Consider the following 27,201-nt stretch of genomic DNA (forward strand, 5'->3'; position numbering starts at 1 on the left):
TAACTGGAATCAAACCCAGGACCAACAAAGTTATGAGCATAAGCCTCTAGCTTAAGCTACAGGGTTGAATCACCTCAGTGGTAGCTGTAGCAGCCTCAGTCTCTATGGGTCAGACACAAGCGGGGATGCAGCAAGGCATACACTGAAAGTGGTTTACACATGCTTGCTTAAACTTTAATGTCTGCAAATTCTCGTGCTTGGAACTTTGAAATTCATTTTCTGCCAGTAAAACTAACATTTCCAGGTAATGCAAACACAAAGAGGCACAAGCACAGTTCTATTTATTGGCCCGGGTCTACTTTGTTGGCCCTATTATTCTGACATAGTGCCCATGGAAACTGCTATTAAAAGAAAACTGCAGTAAATCAAAATCTTTTTTGTTCCTGATCCCACTAACAAGAGTTTAACAACTAAATTCTGCTTCAGCAGAGGGTTTATTTTTAAATAAACCTCCTAAAACTGTAAGTTTGGAGCATCATTCCCTTATTTTCCACAGTGCTTTAATCAACTCATTATAGGTATTGTGTGACCTAGAGAAGGAGAGAATCTCTATAACCAGTCATCATGGGTTTCCAGATTCCACCCTTTGTTGTTCTTGCACAACAACAATCTGCCCAAAGCAGGCTGGACTGGTGCAAATCGGATGGGTCTTGTACTGAATGTTGACACAACAAAATGCACTATGAAGAGGTAGGCAATGGTATATAATTCCCTTGCACACCCAGTTATTACAAAGTCACAACAGACCCAAACATCAGCATGACCAGCCAGTCCCAGGGAATCCAGCAGCTTTTACAGGCAGAAAAACGTGCCAAAGACAAACTAGAAGAAGCCAAAAAGAGTAAGTATCTGGCCTGGGTTTATTGTATTTTCCCGCTGAATACTCATTAGATAAAAACCACAGTATTTATTTTTAAATGTTGGGTTCTTTTTCCTGGCCAACGCAGCTGAGCTGCCCTGGAAGGTATTGCAATTTGCTGCTGGTTTAGCCCAGATGCAAATTACTATCCCCCAGAGCAAATGGGAAGCAGGAAAGGTATTGTACCTGTCAGCGCCACTATCTAGCCCTAAATGAAGTCAATGTGAGTTTTGCCAGAGTTAGGCCCTTAGTTATGATAACTTAAAGCTTGTGGCTGCTTACTTTTGATTTGGAGGAATTTTTTTAAAAGTTAGTCAGCCAAAGGAACATTTCCAAATCAGGAACCTAGATAATTGATAAGCATAATTATATACATGCACTTAAACTGTGCCCATACTTAATCAGGACCTAAGATGCCAGGTGCACTTATTCTGCTGTGCATGAACATACATTCCTACTGTCATCACCTCAACCACTGCCACACCACATGGGATATTCGCAGAGCCTTTTTAGCTTAAAACACCTTCCAAACCCCTTGGAGCCAGAAACTGACATCAGAAAGCTAAGTGCTTCTGACAGTGCTGAGGCACTGGGATTAGCGTTAGAGTCTGGAAATACAGAAACCCAGCTATTGTTTTGTCAAAGTTACAAAACATGTATATTGATCAAGTACCTGCTTCATCTATATTATTTTTAAGCAAATTATGTTTGTCTCCTCTTTAAGAATTATTGGTGAAGAGGAAACAACTAGAACCTGTCCCTGACGTGAACTATTTTATTATTTAGTATCAGAAACAGGGCAAAAGATAAGACCTTTCTCTAAAAAGGACAAATTTGAAGTACCAGATTCACTCACAATCTAAAGAAATGGGACAGATTTTTGTCTGTATGCTAAATATTGCAATCTGTGCCTATTAGTGTAAATGACAAAACTCTCAATGACTTAAATGCAAGTAAGGTCAGGCCTTAGCAAGATTCCCATTTGGGATTTCTAAAATCTAGTTTACAAAGCGATTGTGTACCAGGATTTCTAAGATCTAGTTTGCAAAGCGATTGTGTACCCGTATGGTCATTTTGGTTAGGAGGATGCTTTTTTTACTGTAATAATTAAACTGGGACAGCCCCTAGTGTGCACACAGTATAACTGGTGCTTTATATTAGTATAACATAGTCTCCTTCCCTTACAGGAATAGCTATAGTAGTGTAGGTATAGTCTACAGTAGAAAAGGTTGCTCTATTAGTGTAGCAATACCAGAAAAACTTCCTAATATAGACACAGTTTTTACCAGCAAAAATGTGCTTTTGGCAACGGTTTCTAGCAGGTACCCAAACAAAATAAGGTAAACCAGCAATCAGATTATTTTGCCAATATAGCTGCATCTACACTAGGGCTTTTGCTGGTATATCAGTGGTCTATCCATGGTATTTTCAGAATTCTTCTATGAACCATAATTTAAAGCATTATAGTTTTTTATTCATTGTTTGAATGTCCAGGTTTCATAGCAGTAATTTAACACAGACCAGATATACTAGTCTAAATCCAGAATAATTTCAACAACTTCAAAAGAATCACTCTGGATTTAGACCTATGTAAATGACAGCAGAATTTGACTTATGGTTTGAAAGAAATAAAATAGAATGTAAACAAAAAACACAAATATTTCTGAAACAGTCATTTTCATAGTATAACAAATACTAATGTATCTGTTATAATTATCACTTAACAGGTAACCTGTGCACATAGTCATTTGTAAAGCAAATCAAGCATATTCTGTTTCAATTCAGAAAACACCAGATCTAAGCCAATTTGTACCAGTTAACATCAGAAGATCCTGCTCACAGGTTGGCAATCAGCAAATCTTAGTTTAAAGTAAAACAATGAACTTGTCCTATCTGTTCTAATGCAACCCTTTCTATGTTAACTGTAAATATGACCTACATTGAAAAACAGCTGTTGTGCAACTGCTCCAGTGGATTTTGCAAAGGGGATAAACAAATGTCTTCTGGAGCCTAGAATGAGACTACCAACGCATTGCATACATCCCAGAAACAACCTTTGAACCCAAATCTCCCTTTAAAATTCTGCCATCTTGTCTCCCCTAATTTCACTAATAATTACCCAGCTCTCAAAAATAAACATGCATTGTCAGAGCAGGGATGTCAGTCCACCAAGGCTCCTTTTGGACAAAACAAGAGAGAAAAAAAACACTAATAGAAATAAGTTTTTAAAAACAAATGATGTATTTGGCCTTTTCTTGGTTAATATCTGGTATATATTTCATGTAATATAAAAACTGCAAATACTGATCCACTAACCTATATTAAATTTTTATAAAGTGCGGCATATCCTCCTCAAAATGAGTATTCCAAATACCTACATAACAATTTAATGTGGTCTTGAAACTAAAATGTTCTATTTTTTTTTTAAGAATGACATTTTAGTGCTTGGCAAATTACAATCATGTCATTCACATGTAGAAACTTACCAGAGAATCCTCAATTATGTATTTGAAATTTCAAAGCCTATTTGAGCAAGGCAGCTTTAGTTGAATGGAAAGTAAGATACAATTTTTTTTTTTTTTGGATTAAAGTAAAATGTGGCATTTGCAGAAATGACCAACTTACCATGATTTAATTTTTATGCATGACCTCACAAATCTGCAGCAGTCCTAAAAATCTCATCAATACTTTACTAATCAAGGCTAGTATATTACTATTAAAGAACTTCTGCACCAAGAGTACATTTTTTCCTGATGCTATTTAACAATACTTTCCAGCTGAATAGAGGAAATGAAGACTAATAAAGGGCTACCGAATCACAACAGGTGAAACTGCAGCCTGGTCAGCATGATGGCAGTGCAGTGGGGTGAGAGCCCCCTCTCGGCACCACCTTTCAGGGGATGGGAGCATCACAGAAGGTGAAGCAGCTTCAGCAGAACTGCTATGTCCCTTCCCATACAGGTGGATGAGAGGTGGTGGGGAGTGGGCAGAGCCAGTGCTCTGTTCTGCTGCCTATGCTCCCCTCCCCCCAGTAAATGTGCCCTTTCAATTAAATTCTCTTGGTGGAAGATCTGTTTGTTGTTGCTGAAGCTGGTGGCCATGGTTTTTGGTCAAAACTTCAGGTCAGCATAATTATACATTTACACACACACACACACACACACACACACACACCATGTCAAAATTATTTTCACTGTATTCATTGATTATTTTTGCCCCTCCTGAAATGAATATAGCAAATCTCTCTTTGTCATCAAGTTGGCCTCCCTGCCTTCAGCTATCTCTAGCTGACGCTGCTCAGTAGTCTTGACTGAATTTCAGTTTTGTGCCACCACTAAACATGTAGGACCAGAACCACTGACTTGAGCAGAGCTATATTGATTTGCATCAGACAAGCATCTGACCCATAAAATCACCTGTATCCCTGAACAATAGGCCTAACTTTGAAAAGCAAGACTTGTTGTGCAGATAGGGGAGCAGACAAGAGTTTATGTTAGACAAACTGATTCATTAATTTTCGCTTGCCTCTAGTGAAACAGCAGGTTTAGATCTAGTTAATACTTAATTAAATCAGGTGCAGTATATGCACTATCACATACAGAGGCAGCAATGTACACTAGCAGCAATTTACCCGCAGCTCTTCCAAAACAAAGTCACTGGTGTGCCATGACCAATGGTATCATGGAGAAACTAAATGGCTGCCACTGTTAAGTGACAACCAGTGTGTGGCAGCAGATACGGTATATCTTACACATCTTACTAGAACACAGTAAAAAAAATCTCCGTTTTTTTTTTCTTCATCAGATTAATTACCAAAACCAAAGAAATCCAATTTTGTAATGTGTCTTAGTTTATTTAATGTGGGGTCAGGAGGGATTTGTGACCAAATGTGTAACAAATGTACTAGAGATGGGCCCCAGCTGGAACCCCAAATTTGAAACTCCCCCAGACTTAAGGGTAGCTTAGTTTGTTCTCGAGATCCAAACCCAGATTGTGAGTGATGTACATCAGCACAGCTCCCATCAAAGTCAATTGGAGTTCTGCAGGTTTACATCTGCTGAGAACTTGGCACCCTCATTTAATTATTAAGGGGTAGCTCTATAAAGCTTTAACTGGAAACCCAGATCTGAAGACCTTCAAATTTAGAGGGGTTGTGTTTCAAAATAAAGACCCAACCCCAGCTCCAAATTCTGTTGCTCAGGCCAATCTCAAGCATTTACATGAGTCATTCAGTCCGTGCATACTGCTTCTGGATATTTGGAGCAGTAACAGAACCTGATGTAGCAAGGTCTGATTCAAGAAATACAACCTGTGGAAAAGAATATACTTTAATCTTAAATGGGTAAAAAAATGTCCATCCTCTGCCCTTCTCTACAAACTCCTAGCAATTTCCAGTGACATGTGGACTCTGACAAGTGTAATTAAGTAAACGGAAAAACATTCCACAAGATGGGCTGATGTTCAGTAAATCCACCATGTTATACACTGTGTATTGCTCCTTTTGTATAAAGGCTTTCTATAATCACACCTGATCTCTCCTTGAATCCTACAATAAGCACATTCAGTGAGTCAAGTAGCCCATAAATCAATACGAAGCTTTAAAAGGAATTTAGTGTGTTTGGTATTTCTCTGCTTCTAAATCTATTCACTGAAATGCTGGTAGTGACTTGGGACTGGCCTGCCCACTGAGCAGATAATTTACCCTGGATCAGTCATTTATACTTAGAATTTTCTTGAGTTACAGACCCATTAAAAGCACTTTTTCTGGAAAACTTCAGATTAGTTTTTGAGCTATGCTTAGGAGAGTTATATTCCTCTGTTACATCTGATATGGCTTCATATGTACAGAACAACTGAAACAAATCCACGGTAGCATGCTGAAAAACAGAAGAAATGAACAATTGCCTCAAGCCTGATGCTGTTTTCTGAACTGAATCATGTACCAAAAGTGGATAGTTAGGACCTCAATGTATTCTTACTGACACCAGTTTTACAACAGTGATTTCAATGGAGTTACTCCTGATTTACACTGCTGCAACTGACATTAGAATGAGGCCTTTAGTGTCTAGCAGACTGTGAAAAAATGGCATTTAAGGATTACATGCAGGGGAATTTTAGTAGGATAGATTCAAAATGTGGCACATATCTTGGCAAGTTTCACTGTAAGAGCAGATTAAAGCTTATCAAAACACTTAATAATGTATAAAGGCCTGGCATATTTAAGGGTAGTGGGGGAGGGGTTGTGGGATTGGCTGGTTTTATCTTAGAAATATAAGGAACATCAACTCTTAGCGCTCTGCTTTTGCTGGAGAACTTTTCCGGGGGGTTCAGAAAAGGAATTTTTTTTAACTTTCACACTTTAATTGAAGGAGTGTGCGTGTGATGAACCTTTTGCTCCAAAGCATTAATAAGTGTAAAGTTGTGAATAGGTGTAACCAAAAAAAAAAAAAAAAAAGATCTTTTAAACAGACTAAGACTTGCTTTCTTAAATGCCCAACGTTCACTCCCATGGCTCTTGGGTGTGTGTGAACAAATGATTTTTTGGATCATTAACTGAAACAAAAATTGAAAATAAATTGGTTCAAGTCAACCCAAAACAAATATTTCTGGCAAACTGAAAAAGTAAAAAAAATATCATTTTTGCTCAGCCTGAAACAAAATACTTAATTTGAGTGGCTTTTACCTATTTTAAATAAAGCTGAAGTAAAATTTCAAATTTAATGACATTTAAAATAAAAATCTAAACATTTTGTTTTGAAAACATCAACATGAAATGTTTCAATTTTTTGGATTTTTTTTTGACCAAAACAATCCAGCAAATTTTATGCAAATTCACAAAATGTTTTGGTTGACCAGAATCTACAATTTTTGGCACACACACACACACACACACACACACACACACACACACAAAGTTTCATCTGAAAAATGTCATCGTGCTTTGCTTGCGATATCATCATTTCATTAATTCATAAATCATCATAGAGTCTTCCAGGCATGACAAGACCAAATATAAAAACAAAAAAGACAAACCCATTTCTTTTTCCCATTGGGGATCAGCTTTAGATCTAGCATTTTATAGCTCCCTCCAGGGGAGCAATTTTTATAGTGGGGGTGCTGAGAGCCATTGAACCAAACTGTAAACCACCAGCACCCCTAGTTCCAGCAACTATGGTTCCCTCAGCTGAAAAGTGCTGGTTTCCCACAAAGTAGTTCGTGGAGAATTTGTAGGATCCCGTAGGGATTAGGGGTATTTTGCCAAAATCCTATAAAACAAATACACATATAAACATCAAATTCCAGCAGTTATCACAAGTTCACCACTTGTTTCATGTTCCAATTCCATAAGCAACATATTTCTACTAATTTTTTCTCTTTCCTCCTACACCTAGCATCCCATCAGACCCAGGAGTTACATATATCATATCCAACTCTGCAATGATTTTACATGCTGTGAGTACTCATTGACATCAATGGGACTGCTCACAGTGTGTAAAGTTAAGCATGTGCATAAGTCATTTCAGAATCAGGGCCTTAGTCTTTATTACAGCCTAAGGGCCACTTAGCATAATACAGTAAAAGCTGTGTTCTCCATCACTTTATCAACCAGAAAGCTCTATTAACTGGCATTTCTGATATCTCCCCATACAAAGACTCAATCTAGTAACCAGGACTAGTATATTGCCCAGGAGGTTATGAAAGTGCACATTCTGCATTCTACTTTTATGCAAAAGAGGCAGAAGACAAGTAAGCAAGCTGGTATCCGGGATTTATTCAAAAAAGCAGCTTCCAGGATGTGTCATAGGGTCATTAGATATTTCGGCCCAATCTCCTACACCTTCTACATCTACAGTGATCATTGATGTTGATAATGATAACCCTGAGGAACTGCAAGATCCTGAAGTGCCTTCTGAATCATCAAAGAAAGATTAAATTATGTTCAGTATAGTTTTAATGTTAAGTGTACTTTTAGTGATCTGGGTGTATGCCATGCGCTGCCCATAGTGATATGTAGTGTCAGAAGATAACCTACTGTATAGAAAACTTTACCCGTATACACCTAAGTGCTTCAAGAAACCAAGCACTCTGCAGTGCAGTACTACTACTGGATTGGTAAGTACCGGTATACTATTTAATACTTGATTCATTTTATTGTATTCTAATTCTTTGAAAATTGGTATTCCATTGGTAAGTATAACTCTTAGCTAACCGCACTTCCCCCTCCCCCACCCATTCCTAACATTCCAGATAACAAAGATTTTACTGTAATAAATAAATAAATACAATCTTGATTTTGCCATCACTTTCATGTTTCCACACATTAGTGCACAAAAGCTGCTTTGATATCCTCTGTGTCTTAATCACCCACCTGTGCATTTTACAAATTGAAAGGGGGCCGGGCAATACAATGTAAATGTTACAACTTAGTTTGCTAGTGGCTGAGCTGTATCTTCAAAGTGCCTTGAAAATTTGCCAGCATTAAATAGAATCCAGTTGGTGTGGACTGAAGGGTTCCTGGCAGCAAATCAATACAGCAAATCTTACAGAATAATGTCTCTTCCAATCAGTGACAACTCAAACCTGTTCTCTGGTTGCTACTGTTGCCAATTAAACAAAGATAAGTATTTTATTTAAACATGAAGCAGTGATAAGAAATTGTCATTTATGTTGTGATAAAGAACTCAGTTGAAAATGCCGTATGCTATATTGTTGACAAACCTACACATTTTTTATGATTGTTGTGTACTTGTGGATAAGAAGGGCCTGATATCATAAATTGGGCACTTTAGTGACTTAGGAGCACAAGTTCTATTGACTTTCAATGGAACTTGTGTTCCCTAAATCATTTAGGCACTCCTGAAAATCTTACCAGTAATCCACATGCAATCAAAATTCTCAAGTACTTTACTGGGGATTCAGTACATGGAATACTATGCTGTGTAGAGACAACCATCTCTTCAGGCACAATGCTAATTTCAAAGTAATCCTATGTTTCCTCTCTCTGTCCAGGAAAGGGAAAGAGATTGAAGCAAGCCAAAGAAGAAGCCATAGCAGAGATAGACCACTATAGGTTACAGAGGGAGAGGGAATTCAGGCACAAACAATCTAATGTAAGTAAGAAGCTTACATCCATATTTCACAGAGGTCTGATTCAATGTCCATGGAAGTCAATAGAGAAGGGGAGGAAATGATTCAGTAAGCATTGTATTAAGTCCTTACTGTAGATCCTTTGTGTACGGTACACTATCAGCTGGCCAACAATTCATAATGACTAAATTTACTTATTCACTGAAAATATTAGCAATGGGGCTGGACTGCAAAGTTTGGCTCTTTTCACAGACTTCAGGGACTTTTGGATCTGGGACTTTGGACCTAAACCTTTCTAAAATTCAGGACTGTTCAGATTCTGGGGATCATTCAGGCCCATCCCTTGGGAAATACCGTATATACTCGTTCATAAGCCGATTTTTTTTAGTAAAAAAAGGGAAGCACCAGAAAAGGGGGTCGGCTTATGAACGGGTATAGAGAGGGAGAGGTGGGACGCAGCCCCTCCCCCCAACAGAGGGAGCAAGGAGAGGCAGCGCAGCCAGCAGAGCTAGAACGGAAGAGGCGGAGCCAGAGTCTCTCCACTTCTGGCCACGCTGCTCTCCCCCCAGCCTCTGAAGCAGCTGCAGCTCCGGGGCTGGCAGGCTGCAGCCGCGACGCTTGGCCCCACCCCCCAGAGCAGGCTGTGGCTGTGCTGCCTGGCCTGCCAGAGCACGCTGCATCCGTGCCGCCCGGCCCAGCCCGCTGGAACATGCTGCGGCTGCACCGCCCGGTCTGGCCCACCAGAGCAGGCTGCAGCCGCGCTGCCCAGCCTGCTGGAGCAGCTCCAGCCAGGCCAGAAACATCCTCCCCTGGCCCTCTCCAGTTAAGGTGGGAAGGAATGGGATGGGGAGAGTGTGGGGGTCCCGGGCTAGGGGTTGGGTCATGTGGAGCGGTGGTCACAGAGGTTACTCCCCTGACCCCCAGCTTCTCCTCCCTAAAAAATGTCCCCACCAGTTGCTGTCTTGGCCCATCAAGGTAAGCAGCTGGCGTGCCGGGACACTTTGTTTACTTAGGTTTACCTCCGTGCCTGCGGACGCTCGAGGTGAAGAAACCATCCTAATGGCCTGGGAGCCAAAGTTTGCTGACCCCTGAATTATAGGGTCGGCTTATGAACGGGTCATAAAAATTTTCCATTTTTACGTATCCATCTTGGGGAGGTCGGCTTATAAACGAACCAGCTTATGATCAAGTATATACATATAATGTACATATTTTTTAAAAAGTGCCTTCAGTTTCTCTTTTTTAATGCCAGGCAGATTTTCTATTAACCTCGGAGCAGAAGCTGGAGTAAGGTACAATTTTGGTTGCTAACTAATATACAAAGAGTTGAAGCTGCAGTGACTTATTGATGTCAATGGGGACCTTTCCACTGACTTCAGAAGGCTTTGGGTCAAGCCCTTTGAAAAGCTGTTGTGTTTATTTATTTATAGTGTTGGACAAAATTTTACAGGCAGAACTTTTTTCAGTAAAAAATGCAGATTCGGCAATACCACAATGTTTTACAAGTTTGTGTTTATGTTATCAAAGTTTGGTTGCAAAAAACAAAACAAAACAAAAAACAGAATTCTAATCAAATGTGAACATTTTGTTTTGGAAAATTTTTGGTTTGAAATGACTTTTCATTGCAACATTTCCTTAATTTGTTTATATACATAAAAATCCAAAATGATCTTTCTTTTAACTTTTTGATTCACCAAAAAGTTGACAAATTTTCATTTTTGGTCCAAGCCAAACAAATTTTTTTTTACTTTTTTAAACGGTCAGTGAAATGAAAAATCTATTCTTTATCTAGGTTCTGATAATTTAATCTTAGCTTCCAACTATGCACACAGCAACATCTGTTCAAAACTGATTTTTTTCATTACATTTTTCAGAGTAAAACAGTAATCTGGCTGGCATTTTTGCACCTGAATTTCTGAAGTTTAGTAAATTTTAGATATTCCATCATTTTGCAATTTTCTTTGCTGTTTTCATGAAGGGGTATCACAAACTATTCTCTTTGCTTTACCGGACTTCCTTTTTTGTCTGATTCCGTGTAAAGCTACAACAGCTGAATGGGGCAGGGAGGAGGAGAAGAAGTCAAATTTATCAGCTTGTCACTTCAGCCACAGTGTCAGTTCCAAGAGATAATGTCACAGTAAAGCAGGCAGACTTGTACTGCACATACTATTTCAGATTTTTACTGACAATTAAAAAAAAAGGTAAAATATCTTTCAGATGTGTTCACCTTCAAGCCAGAATGAGAGAATCTGTCGTCTGATGTCTGAAACAGCAAAGGAGAAAGAAATTTCTCTGTGCATCACTTTGAGCACAATTTTTTCATTACACCCACAATTAGCACATTGAGTTAATATTGTAGATTGTGGAGTGAAGCAGTTTACACAAGAAGCCAAGAGCACATACGGCTCTTCCAATGCCAGCATGTTGTAAACAATCATTACAGCTCTCCTTCACTTTCCCTGACCCCATTATGTCGGACATTTGTCTGTCCCAGAAGAATGACAACATTATTAACCCAAGCCTGGAGGGCAGTAAGGAGGTCAGTGCCAGAGCAGTGGTCACTAACTAGTTCATTGTGCTGGCTCATGTATTCCTATGCAAACATTTATAATTCCACAGTTATTACAGCCACATTTAAAGTTACCATTGTACTTAGCATCTTGAATGTGGCTCATTAGAGACATGTTGGACTAAATTCTGTGCTGACTCACACCCCAGCCACAACATATTAGACCATAATAAATAATAACAGTAAACAACAATTAGTGTTGAATAAGAGTGATAATTGCTAATATCCACTTTAGCAGTGTGCAAAATTTGAGCACAGATCTGGATCCAAAATTTGCCAAACGGGCCTATCTTTGTTATCTTTGTAACAGACTAAATCAACTCTCTCCCACGGATTCTAACTTTGGGGTGTACAAAATCCATTGCTGAATTTTGAGACTCTCTCTCATAGTGAAATAATACTATGGCCTTTCCACATGAGGATCTCCAAGAGCTTGATAAACATGAATAAATTAAGCCTAAGAAATGGGGTGTAAATAAGTGCATAATTTACCTGGTTAATTTAAACTACAATGAACGGGTTGCACAACATCCTTAAGGTATGGCACCTACCTATGGAGGTACAAGGCCTGATGCTGATCTCATTCATACCAGATGTAAGATTAGAAGCAACACTATGGAAGTCATTGGTCTGACACTGGTGTAAAATCCTCAAAGTCAAAACAGATCATAACTTAAATACAATATCAAATGAAGTTCAATAATATGAAGGGCTTGGAACTCAGTAGCAGAAAAGAAAGAACATGAAAAAATCCAGGCAGAAATTCAATTATTAATTAACTTAAAATACTGTATTTTTTTTCCTATGGTGTGAATTAAGGGGGAGGGGTCCCTGGTGTGGAGGAGGCTCCACCTAAGCGTGTAGTAATGCTCTTGAGCATTTTCCATGGGGTTGGTTTGGAGACAACATCTAGCTACTCTGAATCTGCAGAAAGTTCTCTCTATGGAGATGGCTCATTATGTGGAAGGAGTCAGATCTTTCCCAAGTAAAGGCCCTCAGGGTTTGGCCCAAAGTTAAGATACATATAATGCTAATTAATATCCTCAGAAAAATAATTATTACAGATAATAATAATGCCTTTAAAATTTTATGTTTCCTTTTATTTCTCTCAAACTAGCAAAAGTTTTAATTCTATATTATGGAACAATTGCTTACTAGATGCTACTTAGAAAATGAATATCATTTCAATGGAAATCCTTCTAAAGGAGAATCTTAATTCATTCACCTTGTCATCTTTGAAGGTAAAATTGGGCTGAAGTCACAAGGAAAATGAATTTAGTGATATTAGGGGAGCGGCAAGAGACCACTGATTTGGTTGACTTCATATACCCTCTACACACGCATAACATGCATCATTTGAAAGCTTATTATGTCTACTTTAAGATGAGATATGATGTGGACCTGTCAAGTGGTGCTATTACCATAGAAATGAGAAAAAACATTGACACTATCAACACGTTAAAATGACCACTTTGAAATATTTGCATTTGTTTCTGGTAGTTTAATGACTCCATGTACTATTTCAAACATAAAATCAGATTTCTTTGTGACCTCAAATCATCACAATACCAATCTAAAGGGTAAAACAAAATGTAATAATAAATTTGTATAGAGCATTCAGGGCCTCAAATGCAAAAATCACAAGCCGTAGAACAGAGCTGAATTGCTTACCTGCAAACATTTGATTTGCAGTATAAGCTGCATACACATCAGCATCAACAAGAAGCTCTAGAAATCCTGCATCTCCCCAGAATTTCCCAATACATGCTATAAAACAGCACAGAGTACAAATCATATTGGTACCAAGTTCATTTGAGAAAGTCCATTTCTCTTGTCGAGCAACAGCATACAGCTGCCGATTCTTGGTGTCAATGACATGCTGCTATCCTAGAGTGGCTGACATTTCAGCACTGTAGGACAGACTGTGGCCCTGGCAGCTGTCTTGGCATCCACAATAGGTACATATGCAACTGCTGTGTAGGTGCTTTTCTTTGTTGCAAGCTATCAATATCATTTGGTATTGGCAGGACATCACGAGGTAGTAGTCTTAAAGACACCAGGAGAAATCTCGGACAGTGCTCATTGGTAGGTAACAAAAGTTTATTTTCTCAAGTACTTTTTCATGGCAAGTCAGTTCTGGACGTGTTCTAGTTTTTCAAATGCTGCACACTGCATCAGAGACTCTGATTACCCGGGGAGACCAAGTGACTTTTCTTTCCCAGGATTCAGTGAATTTCTCACTGGACTATCTGCAGTCTGTTCTTGAAATAGCACTCTAGCCACTGAATAGAAGGTATTCTTTCCATCACTGGTCTCTGTGTTGATGTCTATACTATCATCTCCTTCGTGGATGAGATTTCCACCAGCATGAAGTGCTTCAATTCCATTTGGAATGAGCACACTTCCCTGGAGTCTTTCTACTTCAGTTTTTGCAGCATTAGTCATGAATTGCCTTAGCTCACTATAATGGATGCAGAATCCCTGAAGATGTTGTATGTCAATTAAATTGCATGACCCAAACTCATGTGTAGCTGTGTAGCAAGGCTTACGTGTAATGGTGTGATAATTTTGGAACCGTTAACTACTATGCACTGTGCAACTGAGAAGCAACTCCTCTGACGGTCTTCTGAGGTATGACACTCATTGTTGGCTGAGTTATATGCCTCTTTAGTCAGCAACCAAAGGACAAACTCCTGCACTAACTGGGGTACAAATGCAGCTAACCTCTGTAAACTGCAATCACCTGGCTTTGGATAATATGCTGAGGATTTCATTTTGGCTATTTCAGACCGAAGGACTGAAGTAACATTATGCAAAACCACTTGTTCATTTGAAAGCTGTTCATCAGGCTCACTCACCAGAAGAATATCTTTAAAACATTTGGATGACTTAAGTTCCTGCTTCAGATGACTAGCAGCTTAGATACCATCAGCTAATGTCATTGCCCTGCACAGAATGATGGTAGACATGCCTTGTCCATGCTGTGCGTGGAATGAATTTGCAAAACCGCAATGTTGTTTCTAATCTTACCTGTAATTTGGGACTGGAATAGCTTGCAGTTTCTACATCCGAGAGAAGTAGAGCTTTATATCTTTGTAGCAGCTTGGACCGGAGAAGAGCTTTCTTGTTTCACATAAGATCATTGTCTTCTCTTCAATCAGCCGATGAAATGCAGTGTCATAAGTGTAACTAGATGGTTTTGCTTTAAGATTTATTTTACATAAGTAGGAAGAAAGGCATGTTGAGTGATACAGTGCATCCTTAGCAATCAAGGCTTCCACACATAGTCTGTGCAATATGGCATCATCTCCTCTTTGAAGTGCTGCCTCCCTTACACTGGTTGCTCTCTCAAATGTTTCTAATTTACAAAATTTCTTATTTTTCTTGTGTGTTTCTCTCAAGTAAACAATGCACCAGGATCAAACACAGGAGGATGTGCTTGCTCTGATGGCTATGGAAGCACGTGAACATGATGCTCTCTGCTCAGATTCAGAGTCTGTTTTCTTTCCTGGGTTCAGAACATCCCGGACGTGTGCCAAATTTAACTTGCTTGTGTTTTTCCAAAAGCAGCCTTGATAGCACATTGCCTAAACTAGAAAACTCATCCAGTCGCCAGCAATACAATTCATCTCTCCTGGCTTCTGCTGGCAGCATCACAGAATTCTGTGCAGCACTGGTGGCTTCTGACAGTTTTGCATTCTTTTGATTTTTTTGACAAATAGCACATTTTTCAATGTTTGTGGGAAGTCTTTTTCTCTGACATAAGCTTTAAGGGACTTGTATCCTCCACATCTTCATATATTTCCCTGTGGAGGTAAAATTTCCAAGGTATATTGTTAGTATTATCACAACCACTACCACCATTTCTCATTTGTAGACGTATACAAACATGTGCTAAATTCGATATAGATTAGATCTATGTTAGTATCAAAATTGCCATTTCCATTTAGTGAGCACTTGATTGAAGCCCAGCATGTAGCTGTGTATTGTCATCTCTAACATTAATACTGAGCTGTGAATAATTACATTAAAAAAGCTAGATTCTAGAATATTTCAATGGCTTATACTACATGCATAGGCAATTACAAATTAAAACCTCTACCAAGCAAACTATTTGCTATATTGTATGTACAAAAGCTTATAAATGGAGGAGCATTACATTAGGAATTCACATGCATTTATATCCACCCACTATGCAGTATAAACCGTTGGCACATAATCTGCTACTACTGGTGCCCAACCTTCAGCAAGAGACTGACCTTGTCAGCAAATTTCAATTGAAAATATAGGAAACTACTATAATCACTTGTGAGACACTTTGACAATTCAGAATATGCAAAGCAAAAACATTTCATGTAAGTATATTGCAGTATGTTGATATTCACCCTTTTTATCACATGCTAAACGGCATCATCATTTCTGAAAAGAAAAACAAACTTGGCCATGCAAAACCAATATATATTTTTAATACATTGTCATTTGCTAGCTTTGACCAATAAACAACACATTGAGGTGTTGAAATTAACAAACAGTATTTGTGGAACTGTGCAAAAAAAAGGACATTCAATTTGGGTACCATTGTTTCACTTCACCTTCAGGCTTACAGCAACACATGACAGCTCTACATCAGACCTCATCTATAAACACATAAAATAAACTTTCCAATGATATATGATGAGGATATGTACATTCAACTCCAAAAATATGACCCTTTTTTGAGAATTGCTGCTCACCTATATCATCCCTTGTATCTGTGACCATTGGACCACATCACACAACCACAACACAATTTGCCCCAGAGTAGCCTCTGCTCAAGAGAACCACAGGACTGAAACAATAGTAGGGGTGTGCCTTGGAACCACAAAACCTACAATTCATACTGTATATTGCTCCTTTATCACACCCACAGGGTGTTCTCTTTAGCTCTGGGTAGCTACTGTATATTGCACTATTTTTAGAATTATCGGCAGCAACAGCCAGGAGAAAAACTGGAACTCCTATGGAAAAGCCCTATAGATTTTAATACTGATGACAACAACTGGATTCTATAGCGATCTAATAGGCTATCATTCTCTAGTTATTTCTTTTCCCAAGTTTTCTGAGCCATCCTACAGCAGGGAATATAATTTTTGATTAAACTCTATAGGACTTTTCTATAAGGGAAGGACACTCACAGGAAGTTGGGGCACTGGAGGGATGAAGTCACAAATTTGGAATGTGTGCATCTGTTTATAACATAACCTTGCGAAAATGTTCAACTAGTCTAGAAAGAAGGGAAGGTACAATTACATTTGAAGCGAATGTCCTAATATTTACTGTGCCAGAAGCTGTCTGGTATTTGGCCAGATAAGAAAATGTAATATTAAAAGGCCTGAAATGAGGCCTATTGAGGGTTATACATCAGTAACTATTGAAGACATTTCAGTGCTTGAGAAACCCAAAGCCTTCATTTATTTTATTTATTTATCAGGAAGCATTACCATCTTCCACACTTCAAAAGCCCTGGTTTTCATTAATTTTGTGAGCTCAAACAAACCTACCAGTGATAGAACATAGTGGATTAATCAATGAAATGAAAATATTCAAAAAATGTTATAGAAGAGAAAAAACTCTTAGTAGAGTAAACATTGTACCCAACAGTGACATTGGAAATCTGCACTATGTGGGGATGTGTTCAATTGCTAACAAGTATCCAAAGAGTTCCCATTAATCCTGTTTATTATGTTTATGGTTTAATCTAGTTTAAACCTGACTCTTACAGAGCATTGTGAAAGGTTTGCATAATGTTTATGTTCGGGGATAGAAAAACATTCTTAGAGGCTTCCCCAGCTACAGTAAACACGGCTGTGATGTAAGCCTTTATTTTGCTCATAGGGTTTCTCTTGTTTTGCCTTTGTAGATAATGGGATCCCAAGGTAACCTCTCCACTAAAATAGAAGAGCAAACAACAGAAAAAATCCGAGACATCACCAATAGCTTCCACAAGTACATGGAAAACATAATGAAACAACTTTTGAACATGGTATATGACATCAAGCCTGAAATCCACCCAAACTACAGAGACACAGTTTAAATCCCATTGATGTGTGCATGTATCAACAGAAGGCACACTGTTTTCCTAGTAACCCAAATCATCTTCTCCTTTATGGGATTGTCTGTATGTGAAAGAGAAATACTAAGCCCAAAGCACACTGCCACACACAATGTTTTTGGGGGGATAAAATTCTACGAGGTTTCACAAGCATTTGGTGGAATGGATTTGTTTTTCCTATTGATAGCTATTACCCTGTCATTTAAATAGTAGAAAGCCGACAACAGCAGAATAAGTGATTATTTGACACTGACAGCTTTTTAGTGGGTGTCTTTATTTCTTTTCTTATATAAAATGTTCTGTACTACTTGGTGTGTTGCATGAAATCATTTGTCCCAATCTTTAGTACATTTAAAATGATCAGATATGTGATAATGTTTCATTTTACTTAAAATGAAAGAACTTCTCTCTTGTTTTGAGCAAATGGACTGTGTTGGTTATGGGGATTATAGGAGCAAACTCTTTCAGTTTCCTGTATGCATTTGCAATGACCTGTCTAGAATAATGAGACAGACAAGGTGGGTGACCAACACAACTACAACAACGCTACATGCAATAACATAGTTCATATTTCCACAGTGGTGGCTCTTCGTAATTTGTAAAGTGTAAATGCACAATATAGTTCTGGCTGATTTTATATATTTACCTGCCCATGCCACTCTCAAAGAATTGTCCTACTGTTAAATTGCACCATATACCCTACAGGTTTTACTTTAGGTCTGAAATCAATATAAATTATTTATACTAATAATGAAATAGCTTTAGCTCAAGATACATAATAGAATATCTGTCATTAAGCAAAAAGATAGATATATATATATTATGTATCTTGAGCTAAAGCTATTTCATTACTAGTATAAATCATATATATATATAAATAAAAGGTAGGGCTGGTTTCTGCAATCCTTACATTGAATACTACCTAAATCCATGAGGAGTTTCATTCATTGAAGTCAAATTACTTAGGGCCAGATCCTGTTGCTTTTACATTGGGCCAGATTCTCCCATCTTTACTCACCTTGAGTAGTATGAGTCCTCAAATAGCTCCATTGATTTTGTGGAGTAGAGTACTACTCAAGAAGAGAATAGCCGAATCTGGCCCATCTTGATCCAGTCCCTTAGCAGTCATTGGGAAAACTCCCATTAACTTCAATTGGATTTTGATCAGGCCCTATGTCATAAGCCCAGCTGAACGCTTGTTTTCATTAGAAAATTATGTCAAGTTAGATCATAACCTAAGGAATTGCAATAACTAGCAAAACAATTACCATGACTTTTTTAGTCTAATTAGACTGAAACAAGTTGTGTTCCACTTCATGTCAGTGGGTCATAGGCAAATCCTTCTTCCAGTTAGGTTTACCCAGGTGACATGGCATTAAACACAGCTTTTCTCTGTGCAGAGACACTGCACTGCCATAGTAAACTGTGTGTCAGTTAAGGCTGTGTCCTAATTCTATATAATCATCTAGTGAAAACAAGTGCTGATTATTTCATTTTCTGTGGTTGCGTATGCTCTGTGTATACAAGCATACTTCAGACATGAAAAATTATGTCTGTTCTGAATTCCAGACTAAGAGAATGCTGAGTATCAAGGAAAATGTTTTGTGGGTGGCTTCTTAGCAGTTGCTAACAGAGCACTTATTCTGCTGTTTCAAAATGAAAAGATACACTGATTTGCTAGTGGAATGAAGATACGGTGTGTGTTAAAACAATTCAGGGAGAATGGTATAAGACAATTTCTTGTAATGGTTGCAACTTAAAAGTGTGGAATAAAATAGTTTTCAGAAAGTTTTAAAGCTTTTCAGACAGAGGATTATCTTCTAATTTCAGTTACTCTGGTGTAATGCCAAAATAAGTACAGTGATTTTAGTGGAGGTCAGGTACTCCAAATGTACACTGGATTAACTGAACCTGGTGTACAATGTAGAGGATAACTAACTTAATTGTACAACTCTAGACCATAGGGGACATTTTTCCTCATCTCGAGTAGAGCCTGATCCAAAGCCCAGGGAAGTAAGTGGAAAGACTCCCCTTTATTTGAATCGGGTCCCTACAGATGGATTGCGAAGCATGTGGATAGATATTTTTGAGCATTTTAGTGATACTTTGTAAAGTGAACCTTCTCTTCAGGAAACAACAAGCACTGAACCTAAATGTTCCCTATTCAACTAAGCACATTGTCAACGAGGCACAAGTGCACATCACAGGAGTGAAGAAATAAATATATAAATAAATTGTAAGAGCCCCACAGCTGTGAATGTGGCAACAGTTCAGATTGCATCATGCATTCCCCCAAGAGACACTTTTGCACCTGTTTAGAGAAATCTATTAAAGTCTGCTCTGAGTGTCTAAGGGGACATGATTACAAAAGTAATAAAGATCAAGTGTTAGGTGCTGCCATATGGGAGGAGGATAAGTGTAAGTGATAAACAGTTTAGGTGGATTGAGTAGGCCTCGGAAGTATAGATGTATGGTGAGATGACGCAAGAGGTAAGCATGCATGAGTCCTGCAGATGTTTTGAGGAGGACATCAATGGCATAACAAAAAGCACATGTTCTCCTCATGCCCTGTCTCTCCCCCTCCTCCTGTGGCTGTGCTGATGTTCTGAAGAAAGGAGAAGAAACTATTTAAATTCATTGATACCTTTAAAAAAAAAAGTCATTCAATTTTTCTCCAAATAAATTTTGTGATACTTATGTCCAGGTTCAGGATGTCAAATTTGGAACTTCTGCTACTGCTCTCCTGGGCCGCCACTCAACTCTTACTGACACTTGCCATTGTGTTCATGGTTTTTCCAGCTTCTTCTCTGGGGTGACCCATGGCTCTCCCCATTGGAACTATGTACCTTCTAAACAAATACATGTAGCTTTTCAGTGTTATAGAGTCAGATACAGAATCCAAGGTGTCACAATGTTGTGTCCATTTCAAGCAAAATTGTGATACACACCTATTGTATGGAGGACAGTGGAAAATTGCCATAATTCTGTGGATGGCAACCTGGGAAACACAGCAGAAATAGTTGTTCAAATGGCCTGCAATCTGAAACACACCTCACTTCAAAAGCTCTGCACAATTCTGCTTCTGCTTATAACTCTGCTATCATTTCCTCTTACTCCTGCTCTTGCTGTACATGCTCAGTGCAAGTCTACCCTTCCCCCTACTTCTCCTTTCACTCAGTTTTGTTTCTTGTCCTTAAGCCACCCTTTATGTCCATATATGTTCTAAACGACCCCCACACACACAGACTTACTTTATTCTAATCTCTACTTAAAACACACTTATTTTGTGAATCCAACATAGCCACAAATCACCATTCAAGTAAATAAAAGGTTGTTACAAGGAGGAGGGAGAAGAATTGTTTTTCTTAACCTCTGAGGATAGGACAAGAAGCAATGGGCTTAAATTGCAGCAAGGAAAGTTTAGGTTGGACATTATGAAAAACTTCCTAATTGTCAGGGTAGTTAAGCACTGGAATAAATTGCCTAGGGAGGTTGTGGAATCTCCATCACTGGAGATTTTTAAGAGCAGGTTGGACAAACACCTGTCAGGAATGGTCTAGATAATACTTAGTCCTGTCTTGAGGGTAGAGGACTGGACTGGATGACCTCTCAAGGTCCCTTCCAGTTTTATGATTCTATGATCTACTATAATCTTTAAACTTGGGCCTTCATTCTGCCAGGTAGTATATTTTGTGTCTATCCTGTATTGTCTGTCTTGCTTTAGGTCCAAATCCTTCTTGGGCTACTCAAGTAGTAGCAGAGATGTCTATGGGATTGTTTGTGTGAATAAACAATCCCATACAGTGCAATTCCCTTGGGACAAATCTCATGTCTTTCCCTGTGCATTGCATAGCACTGAACACACTGGCAGCACTCAGTAAGTGTGAGGCTTCCCATGTAAATGATACAGCCACACTGCTGCTCTTCTTTGCCCCAAGGGAGCACTGACACCGAATATGTTCTGTTAAGGTCTGCTGGACTCTGTCTTGAGATTGCACCTCCTCATTGCAATTCACAGGTTGTTCTCAATTAAAAAAAAAGAAAAAACAATAACAGCAGCTTTTTACTAAACAGTTTTACCTCTAAGAAATCTGCCCCTAAAGTCTCAAATTTGCTCTAGGGACACAGTGGGAGATTAGTCCCAGAGGCTTCAAATCAGGAAAGCAATGAATCAGTTGGGGCTTAAGCATGTGCTCAAAAGCTTTTGGAATAGGATTGCTTTCCTGGATCACCAAGAAGAACCATCTGTCACACAGAGAGATGAATTCACAATGAATAACTGTTTGACTCTTGAGAGATCTGAACCTTGGAAACTCATGTGCTTTCTCTGTAAATTTGCTCCAGTCCATGTTCACTGCAGGACATGGAAAGAACAGTTTTCCTCCCTCTGCTAGATGTACAGTTGTTGTATCCACCAGGCAAGGTATTAACAAACTTTAACAGAACTTTATTTACAGTGGAAATCTCTTTACCAAGCTGTAGCTGCACACTCTAACTCTACCAGCCTCCTCAACTCCTCCCCCTCCTTCCTGTTTCCTGTCCTTTCAGACTCCCAACAGCCAGCACTCCCAGTTCTAATAATACAAGCAGCATCTAAACACCACAACAGTAAAAGCCAAATTAGCCTACTGTGATTTGTCAAGATATTATGCTTTGGTGTTTTAAATGAACAGCATAAGGTTCAGGCTGCATAACCAGAATTCTGAAGGGCCAAGATACCGCCTTCTGAATTTTCAAGTACACAGAAAATCTCCCATGGGACACAGAAATGTTAATGGTAAACACTCAGAAAGAGAATCACTTTCTCCTAAAACTGAGCAAGAAAAAGAAAACAGTATTGTCCCTAAAACTACCACACATTGTTTTGTTTCTCTGTTTCACCACAGAGCTCCTGCCTACTCCACCTCTTCCTCTTTGGCTTCTAAATAAATGTTTAAAGACAAAATGCATAGATCTTGTGGAAGTGATATGAGAACCAGTATGTGGACATAGAAGGCAGGCAAGGATTTAATACTACAGAATACATCATGAAATGTTTGATATTAAAAAGCACAAAAATCCAGCTTTTAATAATTACATTTCTAAAGCTGAGCAGATGAGGTATTTGCCCTGCAGAGAAAGGAGCGGTAAGGAAAAATATGCACCAATAGGTCTCCGACCTATTATTGGAATGTTGGTGTACTAATAATAATTTGGTGTATTGCTGAGCTGCATTGTATTAAAAAAAAAGTTTGCCCACTAAACAACAGTAGTATGTGAAGTGATTGTTCATTGGTGTTTAGCAGAGCAGGGAGTAAGAGTAAATAAACCAGGGATCTGCTCCAGTTTCTGCCATCGACTCAGTGTGTAGCCTTGGACAAGTCATTTGAACTCTGTGTCACAATATGCCTATCTGTTAAATGGGAATAATACCCCTCCATCATCGTAAAGCACTTCAAGATGCTCTAAAAAAATATTGGGCCCAATACTGCAAGTTGCTAAACACTCAACCTCAAGTTGCTAAACCAGAGGATACTCGTGAGGGTTCATCTCTCACCAGCCCCTCCATTATTATCAATGACAATGACATTATCATCTTCATAATGACAACATTAACAAGAATGTAATGTTGCAAACAATTATCATCTTTCTAATCACTAGATCTTCAGCTGATGTACACTGGTGTAGCAGCATTGCTGCATTGCCAGCTAGTGCAATTTTGTCACAAGTCCACAATATAAGATGCTTTTTGAAACATCACAGTTCCTAGATTCATTCAATTAGAGGGGTATCTCTGGTTTCATTTTGTTTAAAGTAAGTTTCTAGTCCTCAGGGTTGCAGAGAAAAGCGTGAAAATGTGACCTAGTGCACCCTCAAGGATCAGAAACAAGAAGGGAAATAGAAAGAACCTGGCTGTGGTTTTGTTTGTATGTTTGTTTGTTTGTTAATCTCATGCTCTTTAGGGGCCTGGCTCATGGTTTTTGAACATTTGGGGTGGGCAAACCTGCACTGTCTTTAATTAATCTCTGTCAATTTACACCAACTGAGGATCCGGTCCTTTGTGTCTTTCCAAAATATAGCAAAGCATAGCATAGATAGAATAATACCAATTGGAACAGCAGTTACAAGTGATCCGTGAGAATACCAATTGAGCAAAACAAGTACCAAATCAGTTAGAATACCAATTACGAGACACCAAGCCAATTAGAATTCCACTTACAAACCCAATTACAAAGCCAATTGCCTATTTATAAAATGATAAAATATAAAACTAATATAAAATATTGACATTAAAATGTTTTGATTGACCCAAAATGATTTTTTTTTTACAGAAATTTAGTTTCATAGGAAATTTCAAAATTTTGAATTTTTGTTCCTGTTCAGAATGATGTTTTTTATGTCAGAGTTTCTCTCAGAACAGCTCTAGTGATATGTCTGCTGCACTCATAATGTTCTAGTATGCTACATGACATCCCTTTCCCCCTACCCCAAACCAATTCCATCAAGAAGGACAGTTGCCCTCCCCAACACACTGCACATTTAGTAATATGGCAGAAATTCATAGAATCATAGAGCTGTAGGACTGGGAGAGACCTTGAGAGGTCATCTAGTCCAGTCCCCTGAACTCTTGGCAGTACTAAGTTTTATCTACACCATTCTTGACAGGTGTTTGTCTAACCTGCTCTTAAAAATCTCCAATGATGGAGATTCCACAAACCCCCATGGCAATTTATTCCAGTGCTTAACCAACATGACAGTTAGGAAGTTTTTCATAATGTCCAACCTAAACCTCCCTTGCTGCAATTTGAGCCCAGATCTTACAATGACGTTGATTATTAATGTTTAGACTTTGAACACAAATGCAGAGCACAGGATGGGCACTTAGGGGGACGTTTGCAAAGGCACAAAGGTGTCTAACTCGCATTGACTTTCACTGAGAATTGGGTGCCTAACTGCCATTGGAACCTATAAAAGTGCCCCCTCTTATAATTATAAATGAAATCAATGGCTAAATAAATATCAGGCAACTCTCTAGGAAGGTTCCCTTGTGCCAATCTCACATCTCCTCCTCACACTGTGTTACACAACAGGGTTTCAACACGTATACAACTGTGTAGGGACCAAAATTTCCATTTCATGGGAAATTCCATGATTTTGACATTTGTTTTCATTCCAAATCTTGCTCCCACTGAAATCAATCACAAAACACTTGTTGATTTCAGTGGGACTAGGACTGGGTCCACGGTAGCACAGCCTAATGAATTGGTTAAATCCTCCAAAGGCTTGCAATCTAAAGTTATAAAAATGCCTCTGCTGCCTCAAAAGGAAGAGCTGCACTATAAAATATGACTTAAAACCAAACTAAGTTCCCCAGAAAAAGAGAACTAAGAAATACAGTCAAAAGCTAGGAAGGAAGTGCAATAGCTGATTTGAGTAACTCATGGCACGAACAATTATTTCCAAGTCTTTGGATTTTTTAGCTCGTGAAATGATATCCTGCTGCACTTGCGCTGTCAGAGTTTCTCTAGCTGTCTACACTTAGAGATAAATGTTCATTTATGATCCATAGGGATTTAATGTCATGATTCCTATTCATGGGAGATCTGTGACTCCATCTAAATCCCTTCATGCAGGGTGGATAGTGTATCCATAAGAGTGTCTTCCCCGTCTCAGTTTCATGAATGAATTCAGAGAGGTGTTTTTCTGACTAACCAGTAAGCAATTTCCTACAGGAAAGAAAACCAAGATTTTGAGAGTTGGAATCAGTGTTAACTTGTTCGATTGTGCATATTGTAGACTGCAATTGGTTCCATTCCCCTGATTTAGATTGCAACAGGATTTGTGTCAGTGGGATTTTCCATAATAAAATATATTCTGAAACCCAGATTATCAGTACACTATCACGTGCTGTTAGAGATGATCATATATATAGCATGACAAGTGTATGCATGAGGTCCTTTGCAAAACAGAATAACACATAGTCCCTGCACCAAAGACAATTCAAGGGATCACGAGTAAAATCTTTGTATAAAATGGAGTGACCTGACCTGCTAGGGATCTATATCCTGAAGAGCTCAGGCACTGCTAGAGGAAACGTGGGAACAAGCAGAAACCTGGCACTGGCTGTGAGACCTGTGAGCCAATCGCTACTATGGATGGGGGTAGAGCGGGCAAATGGACCACTGATGCACAGTAACTGGTGTACCAGTTGCTTTTGCCAAGGACACTGGGACAAACCCTTCATTTTACAGTATCAAGCGGAGTGCCACAAGGGTCGGTCCTGGCATAGGCGCTAACTTTCCCTAGCGCCAGTGGGTGCTCATGCTGTCCCACCCCGACTCCACCCTTTCCCTGTCCCTGCCCCACCCCCATTCCAACCCCTTCCGCAAAGTCCCTGCCCCAACTCCGCCCCCCTCCCTGCCTCAATGGACCCCTCCCCCAAATCCCCACCCCAGCCCCGCCTCTTCCCCGAGCGTGCGGGGTTCTCCCTCCTCCCCCGCAGCCACATGAAACAGCTGTTTTGCAGTGCAAGTGCTGGGAGCTAGGGGGAAACAGTGGGCACACAACGCACTCAGGGGAGGAGGCGGAGGCGGGGGGACGGGGAGCTGCCGGTGGGTGCTGAGCACCCACCAATTATTCCCCATGGGTGCTCCAGCCCCGGAGCACCCACGGAGTCAGCGCCTATGGGTCCTGGAGCCAGTTTTGTTCAATATCTTCATTAATGATTTGGAGGATGGCGTGGATTGCACCCTCAACAAGTTTGCAGATGACACTAAACTGGGAGGAGTGGTAGACATGCTGGAGGGTGGGGATAGGATACAGAGGGACCTAGACAAATTATAGGATTGGGCCAAAAGAAATTTGATGAGGTTCAACAAGGACAAGAGCAGAGTCCTGCATTTAGGACTGAAGAATCCCATGCACTGCTACAGACTAGGGACTGCATGGCTAGGCAGCAGTTCTGCATAAAAGGACCTAGGGGTTACAGTGGACGAGAAGCTGAATATGAGTGTGCCCTTGTTGCCAAGAAAGCTAATGGCATTTTGGGCTATATAAGTAGGAGCATTGCCAGCAGATCGAGGGACGTGATCATTCCCCTCTATTCGGCATTGGTGAGGCCTCATCAGGAGTAGTGTTTCCAATTTGGGCCCCACACTACAAGAAGGATGTGGAAAAATTAGAAAGAGTCCAGCAGAGGGCAACAAAAATGATTAGGGGGCTGGAGCACATGACTTATGAGGAGAGGCTGAGGGAACTGGGATTATTTAGTCTGCAGAAGAGAAGAATGCGGGGGGATTTGATAGCTGCTTTCAACTACATGAAAGGGGGTTCCAAAAGGATGGATCTAGACTTTTCTCAGTGGTAGCAGATGACAGAACAAGGAGTAATGGTCTCAAGTTGCAGTGGGGGAGGTTTAGGTTGGATATTGGAAAAACTTTTTCACTAGGAGGGTGGTGAAGCACTGGAATGGGTTACCTAGGGAGGTGATGGAATCTCCTTCCTTAGAGGTTTTTAAGGTCAGGCTTGACAAAGTCCTGGCTGGGATGATTTAGTTGGGAATTGGTCCTGCTTTGAGAAGGGGGTTGGACTATATGACCTCCTGAGGTCCCTTAC

At 39.4% G+C, this 27,201-nt stretch overlaps 2 protein-coding genes across 2 annotated transcripts in view; one reads left to right on the plus strand and one right to left on the minus strand.

Annotated features, from left to right (window-relative positions):
- The first annotated feature begins 701 nt into the window (after positions 1 to 701).
- On the plus strand, positions 702 to 22,850 carry ATP6V1G3 (ATPase H+ transporting V1 subunit G3). Its single transcript, XM_005304356.4, has 3 exons — positions 702 to 841; positions 8,870 to 8,970; positions 17,416 to 22,850. Exons 1-3 carry the CDS (start codon positions 760 to 762, stop codon positions 17,587 to 17,589), a joined length of 357 nt encoding a protein of 118 aa, XP_005304413.2. The 5' UTR covers positions 702 to 759; the 3' UTR covers positions 17,590 to 22,850.
- Positions 10,420 to 27,201, minus strand: part of NEK7 (NIMA related kinase 7) — a 253,273-nt gene continuing 236,491 nt past the window's right edge. The window contains exon 10 of the mRNA XM_024102010.3: positions 10,420 to 15,322. Coding sequence (XP_023957778.1) covers positions 15,311 to 15,322 — 12 coding nt within the window. The 3' untranslated portion in view covers positions 10,420 to 15,310. The remainder of the gene's footprint in view (positions 15,323 to 27,201) is intronic.

This window comes from Chrysemys picta, chromosome 8 (genome assembly GCF_011386835.1).
Source record: "Chrysemys picta bellii isolate R12L10 chromosome 8, ASM1138683v2, whole genome shotgun sequence".
Classification (NCBI taxonomy): domain Eukaryota; kingdom Metazoa; phylum Chordata; order Testudines; family Emydidae; genus Chrysemys; species Chrysemys picta.

Excerpts from the sequence above, each read along its gene's own strand:
- ATP6V1G3 (XM_005304356.4), top strand. The coding sequence starts at position 760 with ATGACCAGCCAGTCCCAGGGAATCCAGCAGCTTTTACAGGCAGAAAAA. Across the intron at positions 842-8,869 it reads ACTAGAAGAAGCCAAAAAGA|GAAAGGGAAAGAGATTGAAG; the intron begins GTAAGTATCTGG and ends CTCTCTGTCCAG. Across the intron at positions 8,971-17,415 it reads TCAGGCACAAACAATCTAAT|ATAATGGGATCCCAAGGTAA; the intron begins GTAAGTAAGAAG and ends TTGCCTTTGTAG.